The sequence below is a fragment of the Sinohyriopsis cumingii genome, chromosome 15 (assembly GCF_028554795.1).
Source record: "Sinohyriopsis cumingii isolate HCF-2022 chromosome 15, ASM2855479v2, whole genome shotgun sequence".
Lineage (NCBI taxonomy): Eukaryota > Metazoa > Mollusca > Bivalvia > Unionida > Unionidae > Sinohyriopsis > Sinohyriopsis cumingii.
This window is the reverse complement of record NC_142975.1, coordinates 84,953,133-84,965,644: the sequence shown is the minus strand read 5'-3', so window position 1 is coordinate 84,965,644 and position 12,512 is coordinate 84,953,133. Positions and strand designations below refer to the sequence as shown.

The following is a 12,512-nucleotide window of genomic DNA, read 5'->3' as shown; positions in this document are numbered from 1 at the left end:
GGAAACTACTCCTTGTAAAATACTCCAAACACAGTTCAGGTAGAGCATAACCTGAGGAACATTCATACCAAGTTTTATTGGCCAAGAAATTTTTGAGAAAAAGTTGAAAATAGTAATCTTCATGGACAACACATGAAAGACAACACGTGTGACATAAGGGCAATACCAGAAGCTCACTTGGCCCCAATTTCAGGTGAGCTAAAAATAAGCCACTAATGTATGGATGGCATACCAGAAGCCCTTGTGTACATGCATGCATGGATGGCATACAAGAAGCCCTTGTGTACATGCATGCATGGATAGCATACCAGAAACCCTTGTGTACATGCATACATGAATAGCATACCAGAAGCCATGTGTAGATGCATGCATGGATAGCATACCAGAAGCCCTTGTGTACATGCATGCATGAATGGGCATACCAGAAGCCTTGTGTACATGCATGCATTGATGGCATACCAGAAGCCCTTGTTTAAATGCGTGCATATTCAAGAAATGCAGCTCAGCTCTGAAGGATTTTGGAAAACACATTTTCACAATAATTTGTAACAGACGAGTTTGTACATACATAGAAAACTGAAGATTATATTTTGAAAACTAAAAGTCCAAACCCAGAAACCAGGCCAGGTCATAGATTAAGCAGAGATTGTTTTTCATTGTGGTTTCAATGCAAAAACTGAAATACTCCAATATGGAATCTAATTGGATTACTCCAATAAGAAATCTAAGAAAAATGAAGCAGATGTTTATCTGCTGTGCATGATCATTATTTCTGGTTGGTTATAGCCCTGAGATTGAAGTCTCTATAGTTGATTATAGCCCTGAGACTTAAAAGTCTCTTTAGTTGATTGCAGAACAGAGATTGAAGTCTCTATAGTTGATTATAGCCCTGAGACTTAAAAGTCTCTTTAGTTGATTACAGAACTGAGATCGAAGTCTCTTTAGTTGATTATAGCCATTAGACTAAAGTCTCTTTAGTTGATTACAGAACCGAGATTGAAGTCTCTTTAGCTGATTATAACCATGAGACTAAAGTCTCTTTAGTTGATTACAGAACCAAGTTGAAGTCTCTTTGGTTGATTATAGCACTGAAACTGATGTCTCTTTGGTTGATTAGAACCCTAATACTGAAGTCTCTGGTTGATTAAAGCTCAATGATTGAAGTCCCTTTTAAGTCCCATTGAACAGAATTCAGGTGTATCTGAATATAACCTTAATTTTTGTATCAAATTTGTTTAACCATAATTTACCTTGTACTCAATTTATCCATCAGACCAGCTGCTAGTTTCACTGTATTTTACATTATTTACCTGTACTCACTTTATTCAGAATACCTGCTGCACATTTCACTAGATGTTACATTATATTACATACACTACATCTAAACTATTTGTGATTTGTCAGAGTATGAGAAAAAAAACTGAAAAATAGCTATAGTTTTAAAATTATACACGTGGGAATCTTCTTTATTCTAAGTGAAAACAGAACTGTGGAATCTCAGATTTGATTAAAATCAGATCTTCCAGCTATGCTAGAAATCTTGCCACAGCTATGCTAGAAATCTTGCCACAGCTATGCTAGAAATCTTGCCACAGCTATGCTAGAGATCTTGCCACAGCTATCTAGAAATCTTGCCACAGCTATGCTAGACATCTTGCCACAGCTATGCTAGAAATCTTGCCACAGTTATGCTAGAAATCGTGCCACAGCTATGCTAAAAATCTTGCCACAGCTATGCCAAGTGGGAACCAATCAGGATTATCTGATTCTAATCCGACTGGAGGAAATCTTCAAATTTTCAAACTAGATAAAAGATTCTGTTCAGGTAAATTAATGATATTATGACTACATTTTTAATGCCTGTTAAGTGCTGAATGTTCATCCACTGAAAAATCTTTGCTGAAAATTAATTAATTTTTAATTTAAAAAAAAAGAACTTTGTTTGTTTTGGCAAGACACCTTCATCTAAAAGATACCTAATTTTAAAGGACAGCATGTAAGGTTCCCTTTGCTCTGACTTTCAGCATTATATATATATATACACTGTCTCTTTGGACAAAAGTACATCATCATACATAATGACATAATTAAAATAATTAAATCATTTGTGATGAAGGTATATGTTGTTGTATGATGTATTAAACCACTCTGTGTCTCCTAGTAACAGCAATATTTGCATGGCATACATTCTAAAAGTAACTCCCCTTTCCTAAAACCAAAATATCTCAAAATGTCAGTTTATAATCCAAAATGGCATTAATTTGTATCAGTGTATATGAGTACATGTGTTTGTACATGTAAATTATATCAAGTTATTTAAAACGATTGGGGCAGGTAAATTTTTGAAAACCATATGACAATGATTTACACTGCATTAAATGTTGACTAGAATGAAGCAGATAAGGCCATCCCTGCACAAGGTACATGTAAATCTACAAAAAGATTGGAAAGCTGAGCAGAATAAAGTGTCTCAAGCCAAGTCTTAATTAGTGGACGATAATTATCCTCTTCTCATTAATGTATACATGTACATACAACTTGCAGCATGGAATACTAAGTATGACCTAATAAACACAAACTTTGCAAGTTACATTTTGAAATGGCTATGGCAAAATTTATTTTAATGACTGCATATGGAAATATTATGAATGGCCGTTTGTAAGTCAGCTGGACTGCAAAAAAACACAGACCCGGATCTAACATGACTTAACGTTCTGTTTTTGGTTTGACTTGTCACTCCAAACAAATTGCACAGACCTAGATATGCTGGCACATTATGCTATGGCAGATCTTGGTCTATGCAGTTTGATGCAGGACTTGACCTATAAGCAAGTATCGATGGTATATAGCATTAGCAACAAGTTCCTTCCCTTAGACATGGTGAGATTAAGTTCAAGAATTTTTACTTTTTAGCTGCTTAAGTGCAATATATATATATATATATATATATATATATATATATATATATATATATATATATATATATATTGTAAAACTTAGATACTAAAGCCCAAAAATAGTTCCTGACTCACAGAAATGTGTGAAAACCCAATAAAGATTATCGATTTTCTTTAAATATGCAATATAAAAAACAATGGGACTCTTGATAGGACTCTAAGTGCTATAGAAATAAAACTAACTGGGGCCCCAAGTGGTCAAGTGGTCTAAAGCACTCAACGTTATGGATCACTGCTATCTCACATGTCTGCATGGGTTTAAGTCTTGGATTCACCTAACATGGCTATGTGAGAAAGGTTACCAGTAGCTTCTTGTGGGTCAGTGGTTCTTTCCGGGGTTTTCCTAGGTTCTTCCTCCACCATTTATATTGGCCACCACGTATAGCCTAACTTGTGCTGAAAAATGGCATTAAATGCTACAATAACTACAACAACAACTTGATGGGACTCTTAAGTGCTAAATGAATAGCTATGGAAATCCTGACTGGACTCTCAGTGCTAAATAAACAGCAATGGAACTCTTGATGGAACTCCAGGTGCTGTATAAATAAGACTGGGACTTTTGATGGAACTCCAGGTGCTGTATAAATAAGACTGGGACTCTTGACGGGACTTGGAAGTGCTGTATAAATAAGAATGGGGCTCTTGATGGGACTCTTAAGTGCTGTATAAATATGACTGGGACTCTTGATGGGACTTGAAGTGCTGTACAAATAAGACTGTGTCTCTTGATGGGACTCGAAGTGCTGTATAAATAAGAATGGGGCTCTTGATGGGACTCTTAATTGCTGTATAAATAAGACTGGGACTCTTGATGGGACTCGAAGTGCTGTATAAATATGACTGGGACTCTTGATGGGACTCTAAGTGCTGTATCAATAAGAATGGGGCTCTTGATTGAACTCTAAGGTCTGGGTATTTTGACAGGACTCTAATAAGTGTTAAATAAATAGCACTGGAACTCTTGATTGAAGTCTCAGTGCTAAAATCCTCACAAAAACATGATTTGACCCTAACCAGCCATGGAAAAAATACAGTGAGAAAAGATAAGTAGGAATGGTAAAACTTAAATAAATCCAATTTAATTGTTCTCTGCCAATACCCACATTCCCATTTTAATATTAATGTCCATTGTATTTGCTTAAACTATGTGGAAGAGGGAAGCTGGAAAGTACAGTAATACCATACTCGTCTTCCACCTCTTTAATCCTTGATTTGATCACCAAAAACTCCAAGATGCAATTTTCTTTTCCTCCTGGCATACCTGATACCATTAAATAAGAGTTATATCTAACTGAATAAACCTTCCGCCACATTCATAAATAACACTAAATCCTGACTTGAAAGATCAAAGTTGAGAGAGCTCAGCTGCTACAGGTTTTTTTGACCAAATTCCTAAAGCATAGATAAATGTGTTTACAAAACACAGGATCTACTCTAGAACCAAAAATTTATGAGGACATTCCCCCCTCCATTTGATAAAATGGGGAGAATTTTTTTAAATAACAGTAGTAGGAAGTGGAGGAGATCCATGCTGCCAATTAAAAGTAAAATTCTATCAAAATATATCAAATTCCAAAAAAAAAAAAACAAAGCTAAATAAATGTAAGCATGAGGCACTAAACAACAAAAGTTAAGATGTCAAGACATTAAAATTTGTACAAATTAAATAAAAAAATAATAAAATATAACGTAACAAAATATGTAAAATTCTTAAAATATATGAGCAAAATTTGTTATATAAAGCATATCTCTTCAAAAAGCCTAATAGTTTCTCTGCTGGTATATAATCATAAATGTTCTTCATCAAGTCCATGGTGGAAGGCAACATCTTACAAGAATGTGTTCTAGGGTCAATGGACACTTGCAGGGTATGCACTCTGGCCAATGTTCACCCTCCAGGAAGTATGCATGAGTCATACTGGTCATATATATTATCTGCATAAAAACATCACCTCATCTCAGTGACATCAGGGATGCTGGTCTCCAATGATAGGTCTGCTGACTCCTATACAAGGGACGCCACTCTCAAGTAATTGATCTTGATATTCTGATTTTTGCACAATTTTCATTCCAAGAATTAGCCAAGAATGAGGAGCATTTATAAAATAGGTGAAGTATGTGAAATTTTCCAGTTATAAATGGGTGACAGCAGGGTAGCTCTGGCTGCTTTATCTGCTCTTTAAATTACCCTTAATACCAATGTGACTATTTTCCCCCAGATACATGTACATGAGAAAATCATGTTAAAAATATATCGGATAGCAAAAGCTTCTTAAGATTCAGGTGTTGACAAGGCTTTCAAGGGGCAAAGGAAATCCAAAAAGCTGACAAAGTTTACTTTCAGAAGGGATTAAAATGAAGAAAACAAGGTAGAGCTTAAAAGTATGTTCTGTGATTTTTCACACATTTTCTCAACTTTTTGTCATGGGTTTTCCAGAAATTAGTGTTAGTCCTGCAAATGTATATACTAAAATAGAGCCTGATAATGTGATGACCTTTACTGAAAGCCTACCTGTCTTGAAAGACTGGCATGCAGAATGGGTGTGAAAACAATAATGTAGTTACTACATACATAGGTCCCTCACTATATGGTACTTCAGTACCATGTTGTCTCACATAACATTGGTATGGTCATTGGTCAGACCTATAGGGATGCATGCAGTCTTGATATTAGCATGCAGTCTTGATATTAGCATGTAGCCTCGATATTAACATTTAGCCTTGATATTAGCATGTAGCCTTGATATTAACATGTAGCTTGATATTAGCATGCAGTCTTGATATTAGCATGTAGCCTTGATATTAGCATGTAGTCTTGATATTAGTATGTAGCCTTGATATTAGCATGTAGCCTTGATATTAGCATGTAGCCTTGATATTAACATGTAGCCTTGTTCTTAACAGGCAATCTTGATATTAGCTTGCAGTCTTGATATTAACATGTAGCCTTGATATTAGCATGCAGTCTTGATATTAGCATGTAGCCTTGATATTAACATTTAGCCTTGATATTAGCATGTAGCCTTGATATTAACACGTAGCCTTGATATTAAAATGCAGTTTTGATATTAGCATGTAGTCCTGATATTAGTATGCAGTCCTGATATTAACATGTAGCCTTGATATTAGCATGTAGCCTTGATAATAACATGTAGCCTTGTTATTAACAGGCAATCTTGATATTAGCATGCAGTGTTGATATTAACATGTAGCCTTGATATTAGCATGCAGTCTTGATATTAGCATGCAGTCTTGATATTAACATGTAGCCTTGATATTAGCTTGTAGCTTTAGTTGATATCAACATGCAGTCTTGATATAAGCATGTAGCCTTGATATAAACATGCAGTCTTGATATTAACATGTAGCCTTGATATTAACATACAGTCTCGATATTAGCATGTAGCCTTGATATAAACATGTAGCTTTGATACTAACATGCAGTCTTAATATTAACATGTAGCCTTGTTATTAAGAGGCAATCTTGATATTAGCATGCAGTCTTGATATTAACATGTAGCTTTCCTTGATATTAGGTTGTAGCCTTGATATTAACATGTAGTCTTGAACATGCAGTATCGATATTAGCATGTAGAATTGATATTAACATGCAGTCTTGATATTAACATGTAGACTTGATATTAGCATGTAGTCTTGATATTAGTATGTAGTCTTGACATCAATGTGTAGTCTTGATATTAACAGGTAGTCTTGACATTAATGTGTAGTCTTGATATTAACAGGTAGCCTTGATATTAGCATGTAGTCTTGATATTAGCATGTAGCCTTGATATTAGCATGTAGTCTTGATATTAGTATTTAAGTCTTGATATTAACATGCAGTCTTGATATTAACAGGTAGTCGTGATATTAGCATGTAGCCATATTAGCATGTAGCATTGATAAGTGTGCAGTCTTGATATTAATGTGTAGCCTTGACATTTACATGTAGCCTTGATATTAACCTAAGTCAACCTCACTTCACCTGCTTGTGGCTCCCTTTAACAGCATTATAGTGAGAAAATGCTGTAATTTGCTTGAACTTGTTGCACAATCAACATATGACAAATAATGTAAAAATTGCATTATTGGTCTACTTCAGAATCAGTTAGCTATTATGCACTACACAGGTTGTAAACTGATATACTTACTTACTGAAACCCTGTTATAAGATCTCATTATGACCGGTATTGTAAAACTCATGGTACTAATTCATCTCTATAGATCTCATTATGACCGGTACTGTAAAACTCAAGGTATTAATTCATCTCTATAGATCTCATTATGACCGGTATTGTAAAACTCATGGTACTAGTTCATCTCTATAGATCTCATTATGACCGGCACTGTAAAACTCATGGTATTAATACATCTCTAAAGATCTCATTATGACCGGTACTGTAAAACTCATAGTACTAATTCATCTCTATAGATCTCATTATGACCGGTATTGTAAAACTCATGGTACTAATTCAACAATATAGATCTCATTATGACCGGTACTGTAAAACTCATGGTACTAATTCATCTCAATAGATCTCATTATGACCGGTATTGTAAAACTCATGGTACTAATTCATCTCTATACATCTCATTATGACCAGTACTGTAAAACTCATGGTAATAATTCATCTCTATACATCTCATTATGACCGGTACTGTAAAACTCATGGTATTAATTCATCTCTATAGATCTCATCATGACCGGTACTGTAAAACTCATGGTATTAATTCATCTCTATAATCTCATTATGACCGGTACTGTAAAACTCATGGTACTAATTCATCTCTAAAGATCTCATTATGACCAGTACTGTAAAACTCATGGTACTATTTCATCTCTATAGATCTCATTATGACCGGTATTGTAAAACTCATGGTACTAATTCATCTCTATAGATCTCATTATGACCGGTATTGTAAAACTCATGGTGCTAATTCATCTCTATAGATCTCATTATGACCGGTACTGTAAAACTCATAGTACTAATCATCTCTATAGATCTCATTATGACCTGTATTGTAAAACTCACGGTACTAATTCATCTCAATAGATCTTATTATGACCAGTACTGTAAAACTCATGGCACTAATTCATCTCAATAGATCTCATTATGACCAGTACTGTAAAACTCATGGCACTAATTCATCTCAATAGATCTCATTATGACCGGTACTGTAAAACTCACAGTACTAATTCATCTCTATAGATCTCATTATGACCAGTACTGTAAAACACATGGTACTAATTCATCACTATAGTATGGAAACATGAAATTAAAAAATTTCAACAACTTTAAACTTCTAAATGCTCATGATTAAATATACATTTATCAGTATAGACAAAAGGTGAAACAATACAACTCTCATGTGTATCGATAAAATTCGCGATACATAGCATATCATACGATAAATTACCGATACAGCTTATGGTCAGTCAGTGGTAAATTGGTGCCATTTTTATATGTGCTGACATATTGGTTGTAAATCCAAATATAGACAGACATAGACTTATCAGCCATATGCCATTCTCGTCCTTGACAAGACTTTTTTTAAATACGTACTTCTAACCAGAATATATGCTAGTTGTCAGTGATTTTTATACAGCCGTTTATGCCATTTCAAACTGCTCCATTTTATCAGGAACAGTATTCACCTTGGTCAAAATGCCCTTTGTTTTGAATGTTTTTAAAACAGCTTATTACCAATTTCATGTCTTCATTTAAAGTTCAAAGGCATTATGGTGTTATCTAAAAAAAAAACAACAACCAAGCACAATTTCCTTGTGTAAGGAAAATCTTATCTAGAACAGGCCTGAGTGTGGGGACAGTGATGGCCACCAATCAGATCCATTATATTGTACCTCCTGCAGATGCAAAACAATAGCCACAGTCTCAGACATTCGTTTCTAGAGTAAAATTGTACATGATGAAAATGCCTATTCCCCTTCAATCAATTAACAAGGTGACTATAACTTGTTCACTCCCGAATCTGCCCTCTTGCTAATTATGTGCTAATTTTATTAATCCTGTTGGCATGTTGAATTGTTTATATATGTGTGTATATATATATATATGTGTGTGTGTGTGTGTGTGTGTGTGTGTGTACATATATATATATATATATATGTGTGTGTGTGTATATATATATATATTATCAGTGCAAAGCAAGTTATTCTGAACTTGTTTCCCATTTACAATTTAGGTACTTGACAGATCATTTAATAGCCACTTTTGCACAAAGTTTCTCTGTTTATCTATATCTACTTAGACTGAGTTTGGATGCCAATACTTACGTCACGTCACACAGTGAAAAAGCTACAGTTAGTTCTCAGTGGCGGTTATTGGTCTTGAACAAAAAAATAACCACCATTCAGAACTGACTGTAATAAATTTCATTGTGTTACACATCGAAAGTGTCAAAACATCACATAGCGTAATTGTTTCATTTTGTTACACATCGAAAGTGTCGAAACTTCACATAATGTAATTATTAACTCATCAGTAATGTACTTAAATCATCCATGGGGAACAAATCTGGAATGTCTTCTTTACACGGCTATGTTATCAGTGGCTGAAAGTTTAGATGGGTTAGAATAATTTGCATGGAATGGGGGAGGGCTGATTTTTTAACCACATGAGCTAGCCACTATGTGTCAAATTGTTGAAGGCGAGTGGTTGTCGATAATTCTTTTTCTACTGAGAGCATGAGTGCATGTGCATGCTACAGCTCCCAGTGGTGAATTTTCAATCTGAAGAATCAATAGGTAAACGAATAATAATTATTCACTACTGCCAAAGATTAAAGCATAATGTAAGTATCAGTTTGTACGGAATCTTAACCTCAAAAAAGCATCATTTTACCACAGTATAGACATTTCCTAGACTCAAGTTACAACCAGGATAAGCTTTTACTTCAGTTATCAACCAATCCTGGCTAGCAAAACCCATATATGCTCTACTTTATGTCACCCACTTCTAGGCTGGTTCCCATTCTTCCACATCATTAGTACTGTCAATGTTGTATGATTCCCCTACAGCAGAATTTATAGAATATTCCAGATGCCAATATATTACATAACTGTCTCCATCATGAAATCTGGGAACATCCGGTACTGTCATAATAGCTAGATGACCATTGGTCAGTGTAAACTGATTCCCTCCAGCAATATATGTAGGTATGCATGCATAAGTATCTGTCATTATCAGTGTACATCTGTATTGTACAAATGATGGATGGATTATCAATTATCATTGTGGGATTACTGCCCATCTATTAATGGACTTAAGAACTATACAACACAATGTTACTCCAAATACTGGTTTGCTTTTGGAAAAGTAGAACAGCTAATACAAATAATATATAAAAAATATTTTAAAAACTGGTACCTGAAAAAATCAGAACCTAGTTCTACATTTTAACCAAGATAGCTGGATAGTTTCAACACTACATGCAAATATCTATCTTCATCAAATATTGTTATGTGTAGGTAGGTAGGGAGTTAGGTGTGAATGAAATAAATGCATAAGATTAGTGCAAATTTTAAAAAAGTTTATATCGTACCTATCAACAACATAGAAATTCAATATTTGTTCCTTTGCATATTCTATATATCCATCTTTCTATCTATAAACATTCATCGATGATAAACCAATGCAAAAATATCTCTAAAATTAGTTTATGAGCATTCTCATCCAGTAATGAACACCCTTACATTACATCTGTCACTCTGCTACACATTTCCCTATGGGAGCCTCTAAAAAGTTTGTAAGCTACTTTGCGGGATCCTCGACTTAGTCAAGCCTGTTAGATTACACGATTCCTAAAAAAAAAATTAACCGTACCAAGTCACCTTTGAAAAAATATATCCGAATTCGAGTTAAGGTACCCGGATTTTACCCACGCAACGAAGCAAACCCCTAATTTGCGGCTTTGCATGCATTTTAACTATAACGTAGCACAGCCCCCTTTACCTCTCAAATCTTCTGTGTTTTCGTCGCTTCGAAATTCCGCTTGCTCCTCCCTTCCATTCACGGTAAAATAAATAATTTTAGTTGCCATTTTTTTTTCATTAAATGGCACTCAACATAAGTTAATTTAGTTCCACATTTTCTTCGAAATTCATTCATACACCGCTGATAGGTCCATTGATAACGTCCATATACGCTACTATGAAGTCGGTCCTGTGTTGTTCCGTAACTTGGCCCAACGTGTTTTCCTGCATAGTAAATACACTGGATATATCGAAAGGGGAAGAGCACCTATTCACTTTCGCCAATGAAATTGTATTGGTTCCTCTAAGATTGCAAACTCAATAAGTAAATAGGAGTCTACCACGATAGACACAAGACCAAGCTAAAATATATTGTTCAAATAACTTCCAAGATGTTTAATTTCAGCTACTAGCACAGTAACATAGTTTTATATCTGTCATAGCTATAGCAACATTATTCTCCCTTTCGATTTCGGGTTGCCACGTGATCTCATCTATTTCTTCTGTCAGCTATTGACTCCGTGTTCCAGCCAGTGGGTGAATCAATGACGGTTTTCACGTCAGGTGTATGATCTGATGTTAAATAGGCGAGAGGAATTAACGTTTTTTTGAAATAATGCAAGACGTGTTACTCTCAATTTTCGCCTACGCACTTAATGTTACTTAGTTCCTTTTACACAGTCTATTAATTCACTTTAAAAAAAGAACACATTTTGTTGATAGTCTGAACCATTTTTCCTCCACTATTTCAGCATTTACAATAATAAGTAAACTGTTTCATAGCGTTCTGTTTAATACACAGTTTCACACAATGGGTTATTTCTTGCAGACTTTGTTTACTCTACTTTTGCCCATATAAGATATGAAATATATCTATTTCGACAATTATGTTTGGAGTTTTACAAATTTAAACGTTGTCAAGGTAAATGAAATATGACTGTTCACTATTATTTTCTAAAAGAATCCTCAAATATTTTATTACATTATCCCGAGTATAATCGGATATTTAAAGATATATGTTGATACTCTCTCTCTCTCTCTCTCTCTCTCTCACACACACACACACACACACACACACACACACACACACACACCAGGAATGCACAAAGTCCTGAATTCAAGTCCACGATCCCCTATTCCATTTATTGTACGTTCACTGCTTCTGAAACAAAATACAGAGATATTGTTGGTTCGTGACTCTAAGGTACATTTTTCAGAGTGTTCTATTGCACTGTGATCTAATACGCAAATTCTAATGGTTATTGCAAATTACAAATTCAAATTTCTCTCTTGAAAATAATGCAAGATCATGCGGTCAAAACAGCGTCGGGTTATTTGTAACATAGAAAGGACTAGCAATTCTGATTTTACAAGTCTCGAAATTTTCACAACAATTTCCGGTCTGATGTTTCCGTGAATTTACATAAATCTGAATCGTTGAAGGAATGAAAAGATGAATTAATAAATTAGGAAATTGGTAGGTAATTATTCTTAAAGTTTTGAAAACAAACCAGTGAGGGCTTGCGTAAATAATGCGATTGGGGTGATATGAACATGTG

General features: G+C 34.7%; 1 protein-coding gene across 6 annotated transcripts in view; it reads right to left on the bottom strand.

Annotated features, from left to right (window-relative positions):
* Positions 1-11,405, bottom strand: part of LOC149782236 (high affinity cGMP-specific 3',5'-cyclic phosphodiesterase 9A-like) — a 127,518-nt gene extending 116,113 nt beyond the window's left edge. For 5 of the 6 annotated variants that reach the window (XR_016414284.1, XR_016414285.1, XR_016414282.1 and 2 more), the window contains exon 1: positions 10,934-11,404. Coding sequence is in view for 2 of the 6 variants with exons in the window: in XM_089933615.1 (XP_089789741.1) it covers positions 10,934-11,021 (88 nt within the window). In the remaining 4 variants the exon portion in view is untranslated. Of the gene's footprint in view, positions 1-10,933 lie in introns of all 6 variants that reach the window. The other variant, XM_089933616.1, reaches the window with a different exon arrangement.
* Positions 11,406-12,512: the final 1,107 nt, after the last annotated feature.